Genomic DNA, 26,594 nt, shown 5'->3' with positions numbered 1-26,594 from the left:
TTGAACGCCATTGTGATATTTTTCTAAAGCACATTTCTGGAAGTCACGACCATAAAACAATAAAAAAAATTTCTCTTTCCAGTTTATTCAGCTTTTTAGTTAGTGCAATCTAATTATAAATGGGTAGTAAACTCGATCTTATTGCATTTGCAATAATACTGATAGCTGGAATTCTGTGGAAATGTACATTATTATGGCGAAATGTGTTTCCCCTTTAATGAAATCTTCAATCATGTAAAAAAATTAAATAAATTCTCAAAATCCTAACACAGGATAGGATTTCCTATTTTTGAAGCTTTGTAAACAAAAATCGCGCAGGTAGCAAAACTCACCGCACAAGAGCAGAATGGCGCAAATCAAAGGATGACTGTATATACATATTTCTGTCAGTCTGTGATGTGTGTGTGTGTGTGTGTGTGTGTGTGTGTGTGTGTGTGTGTGTGTGTGTGTGTGTGTGTGTGTGTGTGTGTGTGTGTGTGTGTGTGCGCGCATGCATATATATATAATATTTCATATATTATTTCATATTTATATTATATTTCATATATATATATATTGGATTAAATTATATACCATGTTTACTAAATATGGTATGCAATTAAAAAATATTCACTACTGTGGTTCAAATATGTGATAATGAAACCACTAAAAAATATTTAGCAGTTTCATTATCATATATTTGAACAAGTATGTGCTACTTACTTACCTATATAAAGTGTTTAATAAACCAGTAACTTGTTTACTTAAAAACATTTCACATAAGTGAAATGTTTTAAAGAAATATAAAGATGTATAAAAGCAGTAATTAATTTTAATAAATTTACAGTGTAAAGCTTTCATCATGAATCCAAGAGTAAAAGGTTTTGTATAGCTTTCCTATATTTGAACAGACTGTACATACATTAATATTATACAATAAAACTTCTCAAAATAAATACCATTAGGATCTAACAATTTTCATTTTTAATAACAATGCCCAATAAAAAATAACCTCACCTTGCACAAAGAATAAATCAGCCTACACTGATTTATTCTTTGTTTTTACATATCATTTAAATACAATATATACTCTATGTAAAAAAAAAAAAAAATGAAATAAAGAAAAAAGAAAATTAAAAGAACCATTTCTTTTTTATTTACTTAGTATACCATCTTTTTCATTCCTAAAAGTGAAGTATGGAGGGAGAAAAAAATATTAATTTTAATAATAATTAAAATTATTAAAAATGTTTAAAAATGCAACAGACAAGGAAATAGTGGATATGAAGCAATAGAGATGCATGTTACAATGATGGTTTGAGGAATGTAATCAAGTAGAGCGCTATTTTTCAGATAAATAAACACCAGCTAAAACTAGTTTAATGATAATTTTACTGATTTAAATGCAACATTGATTTTACTGGTTTTTGATTTAAACACATATATCGGTTTACTCCTTGAAGGATATACAGTGACTTCTTACTTTATGCATGTTTAAATTACACAAATTTAAAATAACATGCAGTAACCATATTTACATAAAGCGACACGAGAGGGGGTCCTCTCGTGTTGCTTTATGTTTCCATACCCAAACAGATATTCAACCTTGATGAAACAGGTTTATATTGGAAAAAAATGCCTGATCACATTTATATTTCCATTGCTGAAAAGATGTGCCTGGCTTTAAGGTGGCAAAAGATCAGCTAACACTTCTGTTTGGTGGGTCAAAATCTTGTCTAATAGGGTCTAATATGGAGGGCCTAAAAAGCTGGTCTAATATGGAGGGTCATAAACTGAAACTTGTGCATTTAACACTATCAAAACCCTCATGCCCTTAAAGGTTACAACAGGTTGTACATTTGTTTGTTTGTTATTTTGGTTTTTAGCTGCATTAGCAGCTAAGGCCATATTGCTCCATTGATATGCAGTGATCATTCCTTGACCTTTCCACATTCTCCATATTTGATGGGCACGAGCTCGAATCCCAGTCTAATCAAGAAGCGTGTGTGACACACTGCTACTCCTGCCTACCTGGCTACGGAGGCACCCAGGTTGTACGTGCCTGTGTACTAGTACACAAACCCTAAAGGGCGGATGACGGCTGTTATTTTCAGAAGTTAAATTGGATCTCAGTTACAACGTGAATTGGAAGTGTATTTCAAGGCAGAAGAATCCCATTCAACATCTTACTAATTCTTGATAATGCCACTAGCCATCCAACCAGTATTGTTGATGTCTGTTTCAATATCAAGATTGATTTTTCCCTAGCTAATAGCAGCTCAATATTCCAGCCTATGGACCAACATGTGATTAAAAAGCTCAGTATCTAAAGTGTATCGTGACTGATCTATAGTTGACACAAGCAACCATGAACAGATGAGAATGCAGCAATACTGGCGACCCTTCAATATAAAAGATGCTTTAAAATTCATTGATGCTGCATGGCACGAAGTTCCATATAACTGTATTCAAAGTTTGTGGAATAAGTTTGTCCTGATCTTAGCAGCTCCTTCAAAGGCTCTAATATCGATGAAGATTATGCACAAGCTAAAGACAAATGCATGAAACTCGCTAAAAAGATAGGGCTCACTGAAGTGGAGGCAATTGATGTTGATAATTTAACTGATTTGCATCATCAAGAATTGTCAAATGAAGATCTGTTTCCACTGGGGCACCATCACATTCAAGAGGAGGATGCAGGTACAGCAGCAAGTGAAAGCCCAAGTGGTTAAAGGAGAATGGAGTCTGAGAGTGAAAGGAATATCGAAATCATTAAATCTTATAGATGAATGCCTAAATCTGTTAGTTGATGACGATCTTAATCTTCAGCAAAGCTCTAAACTTACACAAGAACTTGGTTGCTACTACGAGTTGTTGCAAAAGAGGCAACATGCAAAACAACTAACTCTGGATTCCTTTTACAAGGGCTCAAGGGAGCAGTCAAGTGAACTCTCCACTTCCCGGGTTAGCATGACACCCCCCACTTATCCGGTCCAAATCCGAGGGAATGGAATCTGACCATGCTGATCCCTTTCATCTGTCTAAGGCCACCTTCAACCACAATCTCTCTTCCTCTCTCTCAATTGTTGTTTGTGTTGTACTGTATATGATGGTTATAGTGAACATACTTTTTCTTACTGTACAAAAAAAATAAGTAAATAATAAAGATCAATGAATCTCTTTGGTTGCACATCATTTTCTTTAGAGAGTGCAGCCTTCCAACCAAGGAAAATGAATGGTATATACTGGCAGGGTAACATATCTATATGTGAGAGTTACTCTCATAGGCCTATTATCATATTTTTTGGTGATTATTTACATTATACATGAATTTAAATTGTGCGAGACATTCTGGAATGAAACCCTCACATAAATTAAGAAGTCACTGTACCAGGAATTTAAAATCTAGAAGATGAGGGCTATAAATTTCTGGAACACAATCCTTCTTCTTCCAAAAGTAATCTAGAGTTAGTTGCATCTTTGCCTTCCTCTCACTGATTCAGCAGAACCTCCAAGTCCACTGCAGAATATCTCCTTATTTAAGCACTCAACAAAATATTCCATTTCCTCTCAATGCATGAACAAATCTGTCAAAACAAAGTACCTTCTTTTCTTTTTCTTCTTTTCCACCTCATTTTGGTGACCAACAGTATTTTAAACAATCTGCAATGACTTCTCTGACCCATGGCAGTCCCACTCTTAGAACAAGGCCCTAGTTACCCAAGATTTCTTATTCAAAACCACAGGAAGCTGAAGTCTTTCAAAGCTGTTGGATTATTGTACTGGAAACCAAGTTCACATTCTAACTGAAATTCCAAGCAGCATATTTCCCAGAAGAAGTCAGTTGATTCTAGAAAAAAAAATTAGGACCTAACAAGCTCTTTTCCTTTATTATCAAAGCTTTATTATGTAACTTCTTCGTGCACAGCCCTGTGTCATCAATGACAAAGACTTTGGCAATGTATCCAAGCCCCCTAATAATTTCTATGGTATGTAAATCCCTGCTAACTGGATATAAGTACTGAATGATTAACAATCAAATAAATTAGTACACACAGAAGGAAAAAAAAAAAAAAACCAAAGGAAGGATGCCAAGCTTTTTGATGCATCAGCCAAAACAAAAAATAAATAAATAATTAAAAAATAAAATAAAATGATTTAGCCAACAAAATGATGTCCAATGTACTAGTTTCCCTCAATATTTTGAAATTATATTCCCCGGTTTTTGAGTTCCATTTCAGATGCTCTCGCTCTCTCAATCCACACACCAAAATTATGCCTGGTTTCCCTAGTCTGTAACAAATACCTTTGTAGTTTCTCCTCATACATATATACTTTTGCTATTCTCACCAGCTGGTTTGTCTGACTTTGTACCTATCATGAATCTTAATTCCGTTCTTTACATGTTGCCTCCAAAACTGAATACAATGTTCCAAATGTCGTCCCATTAGTCCTTTAAATTTATCAAAAAATCTGCCAAAAATCTGCAATTTTCTTCATGCACCTTGAAATAACTGAACATGCTCTTAGCCTACAGCTGTATTAAAATGTAATTCACATTACACATTAACTCCCTTAGCATGCTGGCCAGAAATCCATATCAAAACTAATTTTCCCATTTTCGGCAAATGGTTTCTCTGGTTCTCAAACATTTAATTATAAAGCACTACTAATTTTGCAACATCTAAAGTTATATTTTTGTTTATTTATCAACTACAAATATTTTTAATATTGTACACCATATTCCATGTATGTGTGAAAAATGAAATGCTCACTTGCAAATTTAAAAGCAAGCAATAATTTTCAATTTCTTTTTTAAAAGTGGGGACTACTTGGACTCTTATCTCGAAAAGTAGCCACCTCAGAAGAGATTTCATTGAGGTGTAAAAGGCTCTGGGAGATAAAAGTAAAATAAATGAGGGTGAAATTTTTTCTGTTAAGTATGATTACAGAACTAGCAGCCATAAATGTGAATTACAGAGGAAAAGGTTTAAACTGGATTGTAAGAAGTTTCCTTTTAGCAGATAAGAAATTCTAGCTAAGAAATGCATACTATATTGTATTTTAGGTTCACTTGCAATAGAGCTAAAGTACAATGAAGCATGCATTTCTTAGGCAGTATTTCTATATAATTCTTAATTGTTTGACATGTAGTTAACGGCACAATATGGCCTGAGCAGCCCTTGCGCCAAAAATAACAACAACAACAACAACAACATGTAGTAATGGTAGTAGCAGTAGTTAGAAGAAAAAGAAGGGCGGCACCGTAGCCAGGTGGGCAGGAGCAGAGTGCATAGCACATGCTTCTTGATTAGACCGGGGTTCGAGCCCGTGACCACCAAATACGGAGGATGTGGAAAGGTTAGGAAATGACCACCGCATATCCCCGGAGCAATATAGCCTTAGTTGCTAATGCTCCTAAAAACCAAACAAACAAACTAAAAGAAGAAGAAGAAGAAGAATTAAATGTCAAGATAGGCCAATTGACCCAGTACCAACGGTGTAATAGGAGTAAGAAACTGATAGGAAAATTAAAGAGAATCCTTAAGACAGACAGCATCCATAGCAAACACAAGATCAAAAATCAGAGAACACTTAGACACACACTGAAGCAGAACCTCGTCAAAATCAGCAAGAGACTATGCTGATACAAAGAGGGCTCCTAGAGAAAAATAAACAAACGAATCTTTGATGAGGAGCAAAGAGCCTTCTACAGGAGGCTCGGGGAAGATGGGAAAGACTGAAACACACCACACAAGCAGAAGACAATCAAGGAGTTCTGGGGAAACATATGGAGCAATGAAGTAAGACATAACAGACAAACCTCCCCCCCCCCTGGATAGAACTAGAATGGAAGAAAACCAAGGACATACAAAAGATGAGCGAGTCGGATATTCGGGAGGAAGAAGTAAACAGTCGATCGGTAACTGCCACAACTGGTGAAACCCAGAAAAAAATAACATCCACAACTACTGGTACAAAAAGGTCACTTGCGCACGCATACGCACGCACGCACGCACACACACACACACACGCACGCACGCACACGCACACCTATACCTAACAGAGCAGTTCACCTGATGATAAGGCACCCAGAGAAGTCCCAAAGTTTCTCACTCAAGGAATCACATATCTGAAGCCTAAAGACCAAAATCAAAGAAACCAGGCAAAATACAATCACCTGTTTACCAACAATGTACAAGATCCTAAGCAAAAAAATATCAGACCACTTGGAGAGCCAGAACATAATGGCCAAACAACAGAAAGGATGCAAGGAGAAATTAACCACAGATGCCACAGTTATAAAGCAAGCTTACAAGAAGCGCTGCAACCCGAATACAGCCTACATTGATTACCACAAGACCTTCAGCTCTGTGCCTCATAGCTGGCTAATAGAGAAGCTGAAGATCTACAAAGCCAATCCAACAGTGATAAACTTCCTAGAAGAAACTATTGGCAAATTGGAGTACCACCATCAAGGTCAAGAACTTCAAAACCAAGATCCTCATCAGAAAGGAATCTTTCAGGGAGATGCCCTGAGCCCAATGTGGTTCTGTCTAGCACTCAACACGCTATCCACCATGCTCAAGAGCAGTAAGTATGGACATAACCTCAAAGAAGGAAGGAAAATCCTGTACCTCACCCACTTGATGTACGGGGATGACATCAAGCAGAAGCAACTCCAACAACTACTCCAGATCACCAAAGAATTCAGCAAAGATATCAAGATGTAATTTAGCCTAAGCAAATGCAAGACCCACGGATTGCATCAGGGGAAATTAGTTAATCGAAACTACCAGCTGCAGACTGGTAAAGAGATTGACGCCATGACAGAGGGAGAGACGTACAAATACATGGGGATGATGCAGGCCCAGCAGTTACAGCACAAAGAAATCAAGGCCTTCCTAACCAAAAAACACCATCAGAGACTTAGAAGCCAGCAGAAAGTAAAGCTGAACAGAGGAAACACATTAAAATGATAAACATCTATGCAGGCCCAGTGTTAACATACTCCTTCAGGATCATAGATTGGGCTAACACCAAACTAGAGGATATCATGAAGAAGACAAGGACAATGATGACCACAAGCCATCAATGCCACCAGAAGTCAGCTGTGCAGAGACTGACAATAGCTTAAAAAGAGGGAGGAAGGGGGTCTGACAGACCTCATCAAGCAACTCAAAACAGTGATAGCTAACCTGAAGGATTACTTCCAGAAAAATGCAGCAGCACTCTACTAGGCCATAAGGAAGCTAGACAAACAGCATACCCCATTCAACCTAAGTAAGGAGTCACCTCCTGCACAGAAGGTATAAATGAAAATAGAGAGATGGGCAAAGAAGACACTCAGAGGCAGATTCTAAAAAATTCTAATGAATGACTCCTGAGCACGATGCTCTTTCCTGAGACTGAAAGATTCATGCTCACTGTCCAAGACCATCCATAATCAATACCACAAACTATAGAACAGTGTTTCTCGACCCATGTATTACAGAAGATCAGTGTGCCACGATTATGCTTAAAGTGTGAATAACAAAAATTAATAAATCCAATTTTTATAATAAATATCTGTTTATTTATGCTGCACCAATCCGAGCCCCTTCTGGCAGTCAATGTTACATCACGTTTTTATTCTTAGAATTAGATCTGTTCACTTTTATTCACCTTTTGTTTCCTAGTACTAGAATTGTTCACCTTAATTCAACCATTGTTAACACCGAGTCTCTCTCTCTCTCTCTCTCTCTCTCTCTCTCTCTCTCTCTCTCTCTCTCTCTCCCCCCCCCCAGGCACCCTACAGTGCATTTTGCAGTTGTATAAGTCAAAAGTGCAACACTTGTAAACAGCATAGTAAGAAATTTCCTTTTTATTTTAAAGTACTTTTTTGTGTTTTTATCTATAAAACGTCATATTCACTTAATTCGTATAGAACAGGTATTTTCAATTAACTGTATTAGTTTCTAGAAGTAACTTTAATAATTTTTTTAGATATTATTAGCAATGAATAAATATTTAGTGAAAGAAAATGAGAAGAGGCAACTTGGAGAAAATGATAAAAACAAAATCGAGCAACCACCAACATCAAAAAAGAAGAAAACATCATAAATATGATGATGATTATCTGGTGATGGGATTTTCTTATACTGGTACCCAAGATTTTCCTCAGTCTTTATGTGTGCAATGTGGTTTAAAATTGTCGAACGAATCAATGGTGCCGAGTAAATTACAGCGCCATTTTTCTACGAAACATGAGAATTTATCATCAAAAACTATGGAGTATTTTAAAAAGACTGCAGGCCTCTACTAGAAAACAAGGTACAGAATTTTATAATATGGCTAAAATATCTGATAAAGCCAGGAAGCCAGCTATTTAGTAGCCTAACTGATGGCAAAAAAAAAAAAAAAAAAAAAAAAGAGAGAGATCCCACCTGATTGCAGAAAGTCTGATTATACCAGCATGTGTATTGTGAAAAGTATTTTGGGAGAAGAAGCTGGGAAAAAAATGACAGTACCACTTTCAAAAGGCACAATTAGCAAGCATTTAAAAGAAATGCCCGATTATATTGAATAACAAGTTATTCCACCTATTAATAATTTTGGGCTACTGTTTGCATTGCAAGTAGATAATTCTACAGATATTAGTGGGAAAGCCTAATTTATTGCCAGATTTATCAAAAACAACACAATTATTAATCTTTTCTTTCATTTTTTTTTTTTTTTGTTGTAAAAAACTCACTGAAATAACAACTGGCCAAGATATTTTCAAAGTAATGAATAATTATTTACAAAGGTGTGGTATATTATGGAAGTTGTGTGTTGGCATTTTTACTGACAGTGCTGCTCCCGCAATGACAGGAGCACTAAAAAGATTCGTAAACAGCAAAAAACACAATTCAAATATTATTACAACACACACACACACACACACACACACACACACACACACACACACACACACACACACACACACACACACACACACACACACACACACTGTTTTATACACAGACAAATTCTAGAAGCGAAGAGTCATACCCAATTTAAAAATTGCACTTGATCAAGTGCAATTTTTAAAGTGCAATCAAACCAGACCACAAAAAAATACGTATTTTTGAAAATTATGTGAGGAACTAGAGTCCAATTTTTTTTTAATAATGCATACTGAGGTTCTGTGGCTATCAAAAGGTAATGTACTTAAGCATACATACGAGCTGCATAAGGAAATGCTCATATTTTTTTCACTGGAGCAATCAGAATTTTATGATTATTTAAGTGATGAAATTTGGTGATGCAAATTAGCTTTTCTAGTAGATTTATTTGTGCAACTAAATAAATTAAATATCAGTATGGAAGGCTCAGAGAAAACCTGTCACTTCTACAGACAAGTTTCTACTGACACTAATATTAATTAATTAATTGTGATATTATTTAAATGTGATATTAATATCACAATTTCACAAATGTTGGATCAAAATTCAAAATGAATTTTCACGAATTTCGGAAAACGTAATTCGAATTTTATTGCTTTTCCACTTTGTACTTGTACGAGACAGGGTTCCCCTTTAAACAAGATTAAACAAAAAAAAAGAGAGAGAGAGAGAGAGAGACTAAAGTCGGTAGAAGAGTTGCTGAGAATAAGCTTATCCTGAATAAATCCTCATATTAAAAAACTGTGCCTCCCATCAAACCCACCTTCTCGCTGATTAAAAAAATATAATTGTATATTTTTTTGTTTTTATATAATTATGTTAATTTTTTATATATTTTCTTTAAATTTTTTTTTTTAATTTCACACAATTAATGTAAATTCAAAAAAGAGACATTTAAGCATTTAAAACAAATAATAAACTGTATTATTAAATATACCCAAACAGAAATAATTTCCATTTGTGAATATATATATATATATATATATATATATATTCACAAATGGAATAATTATTTATTCATTTTATTATAATTTAACTTTATTTAATATAATTCAATGATAGTATATATTTCGGCTTCATATGGAGGAATTGCAAGTTGCTGCCTCTAATGAATGCTTAATTATTTTAATTTTTTATTATAATTTAATTTTCGTCAACATTTAATATAATTCAATAGTAATGGGTCGATATGCTAATTTAGCAACGCCTGTGCCGCCATCTATTTTCTTTTTTTCTTCAATATAAGCTGATTCAGCTTACAGTATGTCAGTGGTGTGGCTCTGCTTTAGAGTGCTGTCTGTTCTATAGTTTATTTTCGCTGCATAAGGACCACCGCCATGCAAATCCTCTGCATTGGTTGATCTATCGGAGTATGGAAGGGTGGTTTGGTTCTTCGATATTTCCGCCTTTGCGATGTTTTGTATGACGATTGAAATGCAGCGATTCCATGACCATTATTGGCCTCGTGGTCCTCTGTCGATATGGGGCATGATGGTCAGTCTATTTTATTTTAGTTTATTTTGATTTTGTTATCGTTTGGTAGTTCCTTTAACCCTCTTTGGGTGATATTTCACGTCTTTCGGAACTGGTACCTCTCGGGGGGGTACCGCTAAATTAATAACTAATTGGCATTATCCTAAAATTTGTATAGTTTTTGTTAATTGGATTTAAAGATCGAAATTATATTAGGGTTTCTGGGCTACTATTTATATCTATTCTTTCTTTTCGTTCGATTGTTTATTTGGGTTATTTTTATGTTAATTTTCGCTCTACAGTTTAGCCATACTACTGGCTTATGTTTTATTTAATTTAAAATAATGGATGTATTTCAGCTTCATATGGAGGAATTGCATGTCGCTGCCTCTAATGAATGCTTAATTATTTATTCATTTTATTATAATTTAACTTTATTTAATATAATTCAATGATAGTATATATATATATATATATATATATATATATATATATAGAGAGAGAGAGAGAGAGAGAGATGTATTATACATATTGTAAATATTATAATATATATATTATTTATATAATTTAATTTATTTTTATTGATAATATTTATAATGTTCAGACCACTTGCAACACCAGAATATCACAGCCAAGAAACAGAAGGGATGTAAATAGATGAGCAAAGGATGCAGGGAGCAATTGACAAATGATGCAGTGGTTATGTTGCAGACCTACAAGAAGCAGAACAATTTTTATATGGTCTACATAGACAATTGCAATGTCTTCCAGCTCCATCCCCAATTCTTGGCTGACAGAGACACTTAAGATCTACAAAGTCAACCCATCACTGACAGACTTCCTAGAAGAAGCACAACAATTTTTATATGGTCTACATAAACAACTGCAATGTCTTCCAGCTCCATCCCCAATTGTTGGCTGACAGAGACACTTAAGATCTACAAAGTCAACCCATCACTGACAGACTTCCGAGAACCAACCATGGAAATGTGGGGGACTACCATCAAGGTCAAGAACATCATGACCAGACTGATCCTCATTAGAAGAGTAACCTTCTAACTGATGCCCTGGGTCCACTATGGTTCTGTCTAGCACTCAACCCACTGTCCATCATACTCAACAACAGCAAGTACAAATATATCCTTAAAGAAGGGAGAAAGAACCTGTATATCCTCTCTCACCTGATGCACACAGATGACATAAAACCCTATGCAGCAACTAAGAATCAACTCCAAAAGCTCCACTATCAGCTGAAGACCAGTGGAAGAGAGAGAGAGAGAGAGAGAGAGAGAGAGAGAGAGAGAGAGACCAACAAATATCTGGGGATGATGCAGGCTCAACAGCTAGAATGCAAGGAGATCAAGGACTGCCTGTTGAAAAATACCATCAAAGAAGAGGAGTCTGCTGAAATAAAAGCTGAATAACGTTATGTTATTTGGTTTTTTTAGGAGCATTAGCAACTAAGGCCATATTGCTCCGGGATATGCGGTGGTCATTCCCTGACTTTTCCACATCCTCCGTATTTGGTGGAGATGGGCTCGAACCCTGGTCTAATCAAGAAACGTGTACTACACACTGCTGCTCCTTCCCACTTGGCTACAGAGGTGCAAAGCTGAATAACAGGAAATGGTCAGAGCCATAAACACCTATGCAGTCCCAGTATAAACACACTCCTTTGAGATCACAGATTAGGCCAACACCAAGCTGGAGGAGATTGACCAGGATAATGATAACCAAAATGATAACCAAAAGCCCTAACACTCCCATAGTTGTTCCTCAAGAGATAGCCTAGTAAGGAGGGAGGAGGCAAGGTTTGAGAGACCTCATTAGACAACAAAAGAAGGTAATTAAGGACCTGAAGTGTTATTTCCAGGAAAATGCAGTACCAATCTACCAAGCCAAAAGGAAGACAGACAAATAGCACAAGCCATTCAACCTCAACAAGGAGACCCCACTCACACAGACAAAAAAAGATGGGCAAAAGCACACCATGGCAGGCACTACAATGGCTTCCATCAAAACTACATAGTCCAACATGTGGCTCATGAGAAGGAGGCTCTTCCCTAGACAAGGTAATCAACACCAGGAACTACAAGGTTTTTTTTTTTTTTTTAGGAGCATTAGCAACTAAGGCCATATTGTTCGGGGATATGCGGTGGTCATTCCCTGACCTTTCCGCATCCTCCGTATTTGGTGGTGACGGGCTCGAACCCCGGTCTAATCAAGAAGCGTGTGCTATGCACTGCTGCTCCTTCCCACCTGGCTACGTAGGCGCCGGAACTACAAGAAATGCACTACTGCCAATAACCCCACAGTGACAGAGGACAAATTCTGACGTTGACACCTGGCTCCAGAAACAGTGCAGCACATCAGTGCAGGGATTGCAGGGTGACCACCCACACATAATACACTTAAAGGCATGACCAGGAAAATACATTAAAAGCTAGCAAAGAAATACCAGTTGACCAAAGAAAGTATATCATGCTGCAAGTCCATACTTCAGACCATACTAGAAATCCCTACCCATGAGTTGTACTGGAACTGTTCCATAGGAATGAACAAGATTATCCCACACAAGAGACCAGGAGTTTTTTTCCCACCCTGTGAAGGGTGGGAAAAAAACTCCCTATGGAGAAAATGTCATGATAATAATAATTATAATAACAATGTCATAAAATGACCTATCACAATTTTTCACAAGTGCATCTCTATTTTAACTAAAATTCACTAGCTGTAAAATGATTATAATTTTTTTATCAAAATAAACACATTAGATAAGTAGGTGCCTAACAATATGAAGTTAACCAAAAACAAAAATATTAGGAAAGTAATCAATGAGATTTCTAGTATTTGTGAAAATAAAATTTAATTTTTGCCAGAAAATAAGATTACATTTTCATTTCTATGCACTGAATATCTGCTAACCCTTTTTTTAAACTATAGCATGGATAACCCGGAAGTTAGAAATCTAATTAGAAGTATGTTATCACAGTCCTTTTAGTCAGTTCCCCCAAATAAATAAACAATTAACAAATTGATTTCTTAGGTAGAAAGCAATCTAAAAAAAAAATTTTTTTCCATTCATATCACTGATTTTGAAAAGGTGGCAACGCTACGTCAAACTGATCAGTTCATAGTTAGATCACCAGCAAAAAAAAAAAAAAAAGCACATCTATTTTTTCTGGATTTCTAACAAGTTAAGTAAACACTCCAAGAATGGAAAATCCCAGACAAAAGCAGCTATTCATTGCTTAAATCCATGCAGGTCACACCCACGCCCCCATTTGTATATGCTAATGAGAAACAATTCTCTCCTTGGTTCTTCTCTATTCTTCCAATGCACATTGATGTATTGAATTGCAGCATCTCGCAGGGAATGATTCTATTCTATGTTGAATCATGACCAAGACTAGAGAAGCAAAGCAACGAGCACAAAGTAGCAAGAGTACTGTGGCTCGGCGGAGAAATAATGGAGCAATTCTCCAATGCATCACAGTCTAAAAAAAATTGTGCAAAATGTGTTATGTTTGCAGACCTGTCTTAGAACAGGACATGATCTAGCCAAAGAGAATGTGTGCGTGCGTGCACCAGATGCAGAGACTGAAGAAATTAGATGCCAACTCAGTGTTCCGATGGGAGACTATGATAACTTGAGGTGTAGGGTCGATGCCCTCAAAGAAATCAATATGATGGGCCCCATCAAGCTCTCAGCTGCCCAACTCAATGCCAGAGCTAACTCCTGTGCATCAGGCAACACAGGGCAATCTCTAAAGCAGAATGCACTAGTCCTACAGGAGCCAGTTATTGTCGGTGACTCAATTGTCAGGGAGACAGGGAATATATTATGCAAAAAGGATAGGTAGAGCAAGACCAGGGTGTGTCTGCCAAGGGAAAAAGATGATGACGTAGAGCAGATATCATCTTTTAAGGGCACAAAAGGTGATACTGTTGTACACGTTGGCACTGATGACCTTAAGAGTAAGAGATCTACAGATTTACTTAACAAGTACAGGTGAATACTGAAAAAAAGTTGCGAGTTAGGGTTAAATTTTAAAGTGTCTGCAATTCTGTCCAGACACAATAGGAGGGAGTATATGACCAGAGCCTTCTAAATCAATTTGGCCCTGAAGAGAGAGAGAGAGAGAGAGAGAGAGAGAGAGAGAGAGAGAGAGAGAGAGATTGTGCAAGGCTCACGGGGCAGAATTTTTTTCAGCGTGGTCTGTGCTTGCTAACAGGAGAGACTGCTCCTAAAGGGAAGGCATACACTTAAACTGTAAGGGTGCAAGAATATTTGCTGATGCTATTAAGGCAGTGTTAGGTAGGGCAGAATTTTGGAGGGGTTCACTGACTAAAAGATTAACAGTAGCCGCAGGCAGAAGTGAAAGTGATCCTTGCATTGCTTCTATTGTAATGAGCAGCAGCCAGGAGAGCAGATTGATGGGGATTTCAAGAGCTGCTAGGAGTCATTAGGGAACAAGTACAGTAGACTCTCGATTTTCCAAGATAGATGGTAAAAAGCAAATCCAGGATAATCGATTTCACGGTTAATTCAAAAATACAGAAGACCTCGACATATACGTTCCAGGACTTCTTAATTCGTCGAATTTAACGTAACTCAGGAATTATTATTAGCCATATGGCGCAAGGAAGCCTGAGGCTTATGCTGCATCGGCCAAAAAAAAAAATTTTCCCTATTACCCTGAGAGAGAGAGAGAGAAAAGTAGAAAGGAATCACCAAGAAAGAGAAGGATGATGATATCCAGCTCAGGACCCTGGGTATGCCAAGCCCATACTCACCAGATGTGAGCCCCTGGGGGTAGCAACATATTGCTACTATATTATTATTGACAAATCTGAATTCAGTGCAATACTTGTTAATGTTTGACCATTTTCATGTATTCTTATTAGTTTAATATACTGATCCAAATCAATCACTTTCCTTTTCTTGATAGATTTGCTAGTACCGCTGTCACTTATTCTCATAGTCGGCACCATAATAACGGTCAAAATGAAATTTTCTGTAAAGAACTTCACAGGGTTAAGGTGAAAACTCACTATTATCACCCGGCGTGAGCTCACATTTTACTAAATCACCTGGAGGTCAACAAAAAACAATAAAGACAATCTGCACTCTCCATTTTATTGGATGTTTTTCTTAGCGCAATCTATTATAAACGGTTAGTAAACTCCGTCCAATTGCATTTGCGATAATACCAATAGCTGGAATTCTGTGGGTTTTTATGTTATTATGATGAAATGTGTGTCCCCTGCACTGAAATCGTCAGTCAAATATAAATAAAACCATAAATAATTGTAAGAACCTTCTCTTTTTTTCCTATTTTTTTGCTTATTACTCTGATCTCAATTGTGCAATTTGTGCGTGCCATGATATTCATTATTGATTGCTTATTATTATTATTTTTTTGTTCTTTTAAATTTTATATTTCTAAAAATAAAAAAAATTGAGTGAAAACAAATTTATGTAAATCCGTAGTTGCGTAAGTCGAGGACTTACTGTATCGAAAAGTGTTTGGCAACCTATGTAAAAAATATGGCGATAGAAAAAAAACTTACCACGTACTACTCGTGTGTCCAATACGATGCTTCCCTTTATTTTTCGCGATGTCGATTTTAAATCTAATAGCTTCCCTTTAATTTTTACAATATCGCGTATGGTTTGGTTACCAACATTATAATGGTTCTTTAGAGATTTAACAGATGCACCGTTTTCAAACTTTTGAATAATTTCAAGTCTTTGTTTAACTGAAAGTGCAACTCTTTTGCATTTACCCATCATTATCACGATTTCTAAACAAAAAAATTTACATATATATTTACTATAAAAAAAATTTTGACATCCCTGACATAAATAATGAAACAAAATTTGTCTTTTTGCGGTGCGACGGAACACAACAATCGCCATGATTCACTAAAACAAACTAAGCATTTATTCTCTCTCTCTCTCTCTCTCTCTCTCTCTCTTTTTTTTATAGTGGTGGGTGTGACGACAGCAGGGTTGTAAGATAACAGGCAAATTATTCTCCCAATTATGACTTAAAACGCCACTTCTTGTCACTTATTTACGACTTACAAAACATCCGTTTATAGCTATTCCAGTTATTACTTGAATTTTATGATTTCTGGTTGATTTTTTTTTTTTTTTTTAATTTGAAGTCTTGAAGTGTCCCGGTGAATCCAATCTCGGTAAATCGAGAGTCTGCTGTAAATACATGGGGCTGTATTAGGGTAACTAAAAGTAGAAACAGGTGCATGTATACCAATGCTAGAAGTATAGTAAATAAATTTTATGAATTTGAGGTACTGATCAAGACATCAAAGGCAAATATTGTTGGGATATCAGACATGGTGTCACACAGATATAAGCAAAGCAGAACTGGAATCTGGGGAGTACAATGTGTACAAAAAAGATAGACAAGACAGGAAGGGAGGAGGGGTTATGCTGTTAGTTTAGAAACACATAAAATGTAAGGAAGTGCATCTAGTTGATAGGGGTGGACATTGCAATGTTGAGTCAGTTTGGTGTGACATAAGCACTGGGAAAGTGAAAATGAGAGTAGGAGTGTGTTACAGACCTAATGACTCTGATCAGTAAAATGAATAATTGTGCAGAGAAATAAAGTGGGCCAGTAAATCAGAATGTCTTGTAATGGGGAATTTTAATTTCCAGATATTGACTGGAACTTGAGCATTTGGTCAATTGCACACTAGCAAGACTTTTGTGAATTTATTGGAGGATTGTTTTCTACAGCAACTTGTTTGAGGGGAAACCAGAGGGATAATACTCTTGATCTGATTATCAGCAGTGATTATTCACTAGGTGACAGTGATCAAAGTCTACTGATGTGGGATTTACTTAAACATGTAACTACCATTAAGGGAAGGGTTTTTGTTTTCATAAAGGTGACTACAGTGGTCTCAGACAGTTTTTAAATTCTATACAGTGGGATAAACTCATGATGTTTAAAGCAGGGAATTCTAAATGGTAAGCCTTCAAGGAATTAATCTTGGAAGTTACTAAGCTTTTCATACCAACTAAGAAATACTATTCAAGATTTAGACCTGAATGCATGTCAAATGAACTGATGAGGCTCGGTGCAGAGAAAAAATGTGTATGATGCATATAAATTATCACGTGACTCAGAAGCCTATGGCAGGTATCAGCTAGTCTGTAATCAAGTCACAAAGGAGGTTAAGCAAGCAAAGATTGATTATGAGAAATCCTTGGCAAAGGATGCAAATAAAAACAACAAATACTTCTTTACCTATGTAAACTCTAGAAGGAAAGGGATGAATCAGAGATTGGTCCACTTGATGTTGGCGGTTCGACTGTTGATGATCCTGCTCAGATAACTGATAAACTGAATGAGTATTTTGCACCTACATTCACACATGAGGAATTCTGTAAGGAAGAGGAGGACAGAAGTTTACTAAACTGTAACAGGGAGCTAAATGATTTTGAAATAACAGAGGGCAAAGTGGAGGAGAAATTGTTGAAGTTAAACATAAAAAAGGTACCCGAGGTTGAAGGAATCTATTCAGTTATATTAAAGAAGGCAGCGAGAGAAGTTAGCAAATCCTTAGCCATAATTATGAGAACATTTAAATTCAGGGGAGGTCCCCATGGACTAGAGATGTGCAGATGTATTACCAATTCAGAAAGGGGATTCAAAGGATGACAAATAATTATAGGCCTGTTAGTTTAAGTTGTGTTCCGGGGAAAATAATGGAGTCATCGGTAAAAGAAGACATGCAGGAAGGCATACACAAGACTGCAGTAATAGTTCAGACACAGCATAGTTTTTTTAAGGGGAAGTCTTGTCTGACCAATTTGATTGGATATTACAATGAGGTCGCAAAGGAACTGGATGCTAAAAATCATCGTGATATCATATACAGTCGATTCCGGTTATTTGGAACACATCGAGACTAGTGCATTTTGACCAGATTAAGCAGCTGCCCCAATTATCCGAAGTTTCATATAAATAGTTAAAAATACAATGGACCCCGCTTTACAATTGGTTCACTATACAATCAAATCACGTTACGATGGACTCACCATAGTAAAGTACCGTTCACCATATACGATGTGTAGTAAGCACCAGTCATTGTGATCGCGTTTTTGAATTGAATTTTAATTCTATTAAACAGCGATTCTAATTAGCGAAAATAGAACGAATATTACCACAGGCTATGAAAGTAAAGATATATTAAGCACAAATTTATCCTTTATTACCTTACCAATTAAAAAATTAAATGATACGTGAAAATCAGAAGAATATATGTGAAAATCGGAAGAATATATGTGATAATCAGAATAATTAATATGTACATACTAACTAGTTAATGTCAGTGTAATAAGTACATACTAACGAGTTAATGTCAGTGAACATTTCTTTCCACTGACATTTGTGAGTGGGGGTTAAAATTTCAAACAGTAAAATGATAAGCAATCAATAACAAAGAACACGGCACACACAAATTGCAAGTGACATGATAAGTGCCAGTGAGAACGGAGTAACAAGTAACTGCATTCTCACTGGCAGTTCTCTCTATTCATTCCTATTTAAATATAAAAATGGAGAGAAGATTCTAAAAATTAATTTTTTTTATATGTTTCCTGTTTTGGTTTTTAGGAGCATTAGCAACTAAGGCCATATTGCTCCGGGATATGCAGTGGTCATTCCCTGACCTTTCCGCACCCTCCATATTTGGTGGTGACGGGATCAAACCCCGATCTAACAAGAAGCACGTGCTACATTTTTTTTTTTTTTTTTTTTATATGATTGAAGATTTCATGGAAGTGTAAACACATTTCACCATAATAACCCACAGAATTCCAGCTGTCGGTATTGTCGCAAATTCAATAAGATCGAGTTTACTATCTGTTTATGATAGATTGCAGTAACATAAAAGCCCAATAAACAGGTGGCTGCTATTTGTTTTTATTGTTTTATGGTTGTGACCTCCAGAAATCCGATCGAACCACGTGGTATGGATGAGACAATCATAGGGTAATCTCCAGTGCTGCGGTCTCCTGCCCTGATTAAACGGCATGTTGTCCCAAATAAGCGAAGTAAACCGTGGCTATTTTCTCGAATGGGTTCTGTTTTTTTTAAGATTTCATCCAAATAAATGGCTGCCCCGATTATCCACTGTATTTGTATTTCAGGAAAGCTTTTGATACTGTTGCACATGGAAGGTAAAATAAAAAAAAAAGGAAAACTGCAGCCATTATAAACCCACTGCAGGATGGACGCCTCCTCAACAATTCATGTTGAGGGAAATGGAACATAATCTGTCACGCTGGTCCAGTGCGGGTTGGCAGATCGACTGTATTTAGCAGCCAGGGGCTTGAACCCCTGTCTACTCAAAGGGCGTGTCCTACTGCACTCCCGCTCCTGACCACTCGGCTATGGCGGCTGCACATGGAAGACTACTGTACAAATTGGAGCAGTATGGCATTAAGGACAAGTTGCTACAATGGATAAAGGGATGGTTGAGCAGGAGATGGCAGAGAGTGCTAATAAATGGACATTGCTCTACATTCACTAATGTTATTAGTGGAGTCCCCCAGGGTTCGGTGCTGGGCCTATTGTTGCTTTGGGTATTTATCAATGATATCAATGAAAGTATATCAGGCTTAATGTCCAAGTTTTCAGATGATACAAAGGTTGGCAGGGTTGTTAATGACAGTAAAGAAAGTATGCTACTGCATCAGCATCTAGAAAAGTTAGGCAGCTGGGCTGAGAAGCGGCAACTCAAGTTTAACATTGACAAATGCAAAGTACTGCATATGGGTAGTAGTAACCCTAGAGAAATATACCAACTGTATGGTACTACACTCAGGAGGTGGAGAATGAAAGAGACCTGGGAGTAATTGTGCAGTCAGATATGAAGTTCTCTGAGCAATGCAGTTGGGCTGCCAGAGCAGGTAATGCAATTCTGTCAATGATATATAGGAATTTTGCTAGCAGAGACAAGGAGGTAATTATCCCCTTGTATAAGACAATGGTCAGGCCACACCTTGAGTACTGCATACAGGTCTTGAGGCTTCATTTTTGGACGGATGTAGAGTTGGTGAGTGGAACAAAGGGGTGATCTTACCAAGAGAAGCTTAAGTTCTGCAAGTTGCAGCATCTGGAAACTAGGCACATGCAAGCTGATCTGATTGAGGTGTATAAGGCCTTGAATGGTTTGAGCAGGCTTGATGCTGACGGGATACTTCTGCTTGCTCAGATTAAGAACCCGAGTGGGCATAGATTAACTGAGGAAAGACAGTTGTAGAATAGATGTGCAGAAGTTTGCCTTTAGCCAGTGGGTAGGTGATTGCTGGAACAGACTTCCATCCCTTGTTGTGGAAGTTGATTGCCTAAATAAATTTAAGGCTCAGCTGGACAGGTATTTTGAACGAACGGAGGGGTGAAGTGGAAGTTTTTTTTTTTTTTTTTGGCTGATGCTGCATAAGCTTGCTTTCTTGCATCATATGCCTCTACTAATGCTAACTTATACTCGAAATGTAGAAAACAACAGGAAACTCTCATATATCCATATAATTGTGCAAGATTTTGAAGCCATAGAATAGCCATACGTTAATGGCACACTAATAAAATGACTGACAGTACGTAATTATGAAAGATTCACTTCAGCAGGCTGACAAAGAACTATCTGTTAAAAGATTATTTGCTAATCAAATGCAAATACTTTTAACTTAACTACAACAGTGGATAGGAATACCATCTTATAATACTAGAATTTTAGATTATTCGTATTAGTAATGGCTGCATGGTGCAAGAAAGCCTATGGCTTATGCTGCACCAGCCAAAAAAAAAAAAAAAATCCGAACAAAACAATGATAAAAAAAAAATAATAAAAATAAATAAATAAATAAATAATAATAATTAATAAAAAAAAAAAAAAAAAAAGGAAATTAAACCTATCATCCTATGCGATTTCCTTACCCGAAAGTACTATCCAGATGACCTTTGAATTTCCCCAAACTGTTGGCCTCTACCACCCATGAAGGCAACTTATTCCAGTAATTTATAACTCGCTGGCTAAAATAAAACTTCCTGCAGTCCAATCTAAACATTTCCCCTCGTATCTTGAATTTATGTCCCCTAGCTCTAGCATCATTTATAATCTTGAAAATTTCATCCTCATTCATTTTATTGATGCCTTGCAGAGCCTTAAACACCTCAATCAAATCTCCTCTAAGGTGTCTAGTTTCCAAACTCTGCAACCCACATATTCGAAGTCTTTCTTCATAAGGACGCCCTTTTGCCGATCTCACCAGGCGAGTTACCCTTCTTTGCACCCTTTCAAGAAGCTCGATGTCTTTCTTTAGGTGCGGTCTCCATACTTGAACACAGTATTCCAAGTGTGGTCTAACATAAGCCTTATATAATGGGATTATCACGTCCCTATCTCTACTTGCAAAAGTTCGATAGACCATCGATAGGACACCATGGGCCTTCCGTGCAACCTGTTTACAATGCTCAGAGAATTTCATGTCTAACCGTATCGTAACACCCAAGTCCCTTTCCTCCAGTACTGGGTTTAGTTGAACTCCACCAAGTGAATAAGTTATTTTGGGACCTTACACTTTGTTGGATTAAAGCACAGCTGCCATTTTTCTGACCATTCCTGAAGTCTATCTAGGTCTCTCTGAAGAAGCTCAGCTTGACAGTGATCATTAACTACTCTACCAATTTTAACATCATCTGCAAATTTAGACATCACGCCCTCTATCCCTTCATCAATGTTGTTTATGAAAATCAAAAACAACAGTGGTCCTAATACTGATCCTTGGGGAACCCCACTTCTTACATCAACCCGATCTGAGGAATAGCCATTTATCACAAACCTCTGCCTCCTGCTCTGAAGCCATCCTGCTATCCATCTAAGGATTTTCCCAGTGATTCCAACCTGTTCCAGCTTATAAAGCAACCGCTCATGTGGGACTGAGTCAAAAGCTTTGCTGAAATCTAAATAAACAATGTCGAAATTATTCCCTAAATCCAGCTTGTGAGTGACCCTTTCAAAATAGCAAACCAGACTGGTTAAACATGATTTTCCCTTTACAAAACCATGCTGAGTATCGTTGAGAATTTCAATTCGATTCAAATGATGCTGAATTACACCCTTGATCATTGCCTCCATGATTTTCCCTACCACTGAAGTCAGACTGACAGGGCGATAAATTCCCACTTCACTTTTAGAGCCACCCTTATGTATGGGAGATACATTTGCACTTTTCCAATACAAACGAATCTCCCCAGAGTCTAGTGATGCTCGCATAATTAGCCTCAATGGTTCAATGCACTCGCTTGCCACCTCCCTTAAGATTATAGGGTATATTCCATCAACTCCAGGAGCCTTACTGGTCTGTAGGCTCGAAAGTTTTTTCATTAAATAATCTTGCAAAATTTCAATTGAGTTCATCTGCAACAGCAGCTGGTGTATTTAATACTATCCCCTTTCCCCTTAAGTAAAGGTCCGATCTGGTTTGTCCTGCTCTTTTTGGCATTTATATATGTGAAGAATTCTTTATCCCCCTTCTTTGCTCTGTTTGCTAGTGATTTCTCATAAACTGCCTTTGCCTGTCGAACCTTTTCTGTGGCTCTATTACGTATCACCTTGTAGCTGTTATAGGCTTCAGTACTTTTTATTACTCTGTAACCTTTCCATGCCACCTTTTTCTGCTCAAGTAATGTAGCGACTTCACTATTCATCCAACTTGGAACCCTCCTCATGGAGTATTTTTTTAATGGTATATACGCATTAAAGGCATCTGTGATTAATGTTTTAAAAGCGTACCACAGTTCAAATGTATTCATTTTCTGCACAATATCTGCCCAGTTAATAGAGGCCGTGTAGTACCTTAAGGCATCATAATTTCCTTTTCTGAAATTAAAACCCATTCCTTTGCCATTTACTTCTGCTACTTCTCTCATCATCATCCACCGTAGAACTCCGTGATCACTTCCTGCTACTGGTTCCTCTACTGTCAGCCCTGTTATGTCATCTGATTCATGTGTGATGATGAGGTCTAGGATATTCTCTTCTCTAGTACTTTCCCTGACATGTTGATACAAATAACTGTCATCTAGTTGATTTAAAAATTTTGTTCCCCATGTCGAGTTTCCTTCCCATTTACTCCAATCAATTAGAGGCAAATTGAAATCACCCATAATAAGGCATTGACGCTTACTTGCCCATTCCATTTGCATGTAGAGACTTTCGTTATAATCTTCACAATCACCTGGTCTGTAGATTACTCCTACTCGCATTATACCTTTGTTTCCAACTATCTCACACCATACAGACTCTATACTAGCATGTGAAATGTCTGAATCCGGGAAAGCTATCGTCGCACTCAGGCTGCTTCTTAAGAAGCATTACCCCACCACCCCTTCTATCTACTCTATCCTTCCTAAATACATTATACAAGCTGTACTTAAACTCATCATCCCCAATTTCCGGGTGGCACCACGTCTCTGTAAGCCCTATTATATCCACGTTACTTGTTTTAACCAGCAGTTCAAATTCGCTCATTTTATTGACAACACTTCTAACGTTACTGTATAAACAATTAAGATTTACTGTTCTTCTATATTTAACAACCCTAACACAACCCTTGAAGTTTTTTAGGCTCTCTTCCCTGATATTAGCTACCCACTCACGTGAAACGTTTCTGCCCCCAAGAACATCTAGATAATACGTCCAGTTGGGGTAACAGATAAAAACTCTTAAGGTATGTGCAAGAGTTACTTTGACCAATATTATCAGATAAATGCGTGTCAGTACTACCCACATCCCCCCTAACTAGCAGTTTCCCTGAACCTTTAAGGTATCTTCAATAATACTGGCAAAAACCTTTGCACCACCTTTGTTTAAGTGTATCCCGTCTCTACAAAACAAATTCCTTCTACCTACAAGTGTGAGCCATGCTGATAGAAATTTCCCCCCTAAAGCCTTGCAGATTCCTTCAAGTCTTAAGTTAATCCACAAGGCTATTAACATATAATCCCTCCTATCGTGTCTGGGCAGAATTGCAGACACATAGACATTATGGCCTAGCATGCGACATTTCCTCAGCATGGTCCTCTGTTTTTCCAACAAATCGTCAGATCATGTATGTTTAATATCATTAGTCCCCACATGAATAATAATATTTTCTTTACCCCCTTTAAAATCTGACAATCTATTGGTGACATCATCAATAGTTGCTCCCGGCAGACGTACCCTGGTTCTGCTCCACCTATCCTTATTACAAAAAATATTCCCCGTTTCCCTGACAATGGAGTCTCCTAATAAAACAATGTCCTTTTTAACCAGAGTAGTTTGCACTTGGTTTTTCTGTTTTGAGGCTCGAATCGGGTGTGCATCACTTGGTACATTGCTGGAGTTTTGAGTCCCTGACGAGCTCCCAGGTGCATTATTCTCAAGGGCAAGCACCCGTTTTTTTAGGCACTCAAATTGTTCCATCAGTGCACCAAATTGTAATTTAAGATCGGTGCACTCCTTACATCGATCACAAAGAAAGGAATCTCCAGGTGAGGTAGGATTAGTCACCAGGTCGACCTTGGAAAACATTCCACAGGTTCCACAACGGATTAAATCATTACTCACCCGTAAATCGCCATTGGCTATTTCCGTGTGAGTCACAATACCCTGTGACGTGTTTAAGGCAGATCTCGTAACTACCATTATAAAATTAAATAAATATCAATGAAAGTTAACTTTAAAAAGTTATATCTATAATATTATTAAAATCAAACTGTTACAGGGAAACCTATAACAAAATAATCCAACAATATCTAAATAAATTAAATATTTAAAAGCACTATCCAAAAGTAAACCACTTAACTGAGGAGCCCTGACTAAGCGCGTCCGCCCACCTCGAATGCCAACACTGAACTAGTTTAAGGCTTTATACAAAAGAGGGATCAGCAAAATATTTAATAGTGTTAAAAAAAAAAAAAAAACAATAACTTCATTATAACCTTCTTCACATTACATTAAATTTTAAAATATTTTAATTCATACCTAATAGAAATGTAACTTTAGGCTTTGAAGAGGAGTCATCTGAAGTATCTCTGCCACTGTCGGTAATCGAGAGAAATGAACCACTATCTTTAACAAGTTTCTCTTTGGATGTGGATGGATACATGGAACAACTTTGCAATTGGCTAGTGCTAGAGCTGGAAGGTAAGATGGTTTGTCTTCACACATAGAAGCTGTGTAAGGAGAAGAAATGCTCAGAGAAAATAATAATGCCTGATAAAAAATTGGAGTTAAGATGGGATATACAGGGGCTCACGCCTTTTTTTTTTTTTCTTTATTTTTGTTCTCGTAAATGTTATGAAATTTAGATGAAAATGGAATTTTACAAAAATAACTACAATTCATTATAATAAATTTTCAAAAAAAAAAAAAAATTTCTGCTGCAATTCTGGAAAATGTTGATATGCTACTCAAAGCAAAAACATGTATTGTACAAGATGATTCAAAACTCGTGAAACCCAAAATGAAAGCTAATTTTTCTCTTATTTCAGAACCATGCACAATTCTTACAAAAGCACATGGGTGGCAACACAGTATACTTCTGCATAGCAGGTGTAGTGAACAGGGTGTTCAGTTAACTTAAACAAACTGGTATGGATAAGTTTGTGAAATTGTAGTTGAGCTAGATATCCTCATTCTTCTCTTTCTTGGTGATTCCCTTTTGTCTGTCTCTCTCTCTCTCTCTCTCTCTCTCTCTCTCTCTCTCTCTCTCTCTCTCTCTCTCTCTCACACGGGGTGGCTCAGGAATTTTTTTTTTTTTTTTTGGCTGGTGCAGAATAAGCCTCAGGCTTCCTTGCACCATATAGCTAATAATAATAATAATATCATGACATATTCCCTGTTGGAATGAATGGTATAGTCAATAATACATTCATTCAAAATCATCTGTGAATGAAAAAGTCTAATTTCTTCTTAACGAATATTTAATTCCTAATAAATTGAATAAATATTTCAATTTATTCAAATTCATATATTTCAATTTTTTCAACTGAAGAACAAATCAATTCAAGTGCAGAGTTTATCCAATTTACAAGAGAATTAAATTGTAAAGAATGTGATAGATACTGGTATCGTTTAACATGGTTTGCAATTATGCATGAAATACTTAAATGTAAAATTCGAGTTGAA

General features: G+C 36.8%; 1 protein-coding gene across 1 annotated transcript in view; it reads right to left on the bottom strand.

The window, feature by feature from the left end:
- The window catches only part of LOC150075056 (band 3 anion transport protein-like), a 934,629-nt gene that overhangs the window by 541,274 nt on the left and 366,761 nt on the right, over positions 1-26,594 (bottom strand). The window contains exon 6 of the mRNA XM_090388866.1: positions 25,449-25,603. Within this exon, the coding sequence (XP_090244992.1) occupies positions 25,449-25,603 (155 nt within the window). The remainder of the gene's footprint in view (positions 1-25,448; positions 25,604-26,594) is intronic.

This window comes from Mastigoproctus giganteus, chromosome 14, assembly GCF_048544385.1.
Source record: "Mastigoproctus giganteus isolate SK-2022 chromosome 14, ASM4854438v1, whole genome shotgun sequence".
Taxonomy (NCBI): Eukaryota; Metazoa; Arthropoda; class Arachnida; order Uropygi; family Thelyphonidae; genus Mastigoproctus; species Mastigoproctus giganteus.
Note: the sequence above shows the minus strand (reverse complement) of the source record. Positions and strands in the feature narration are given on the sequence as shown.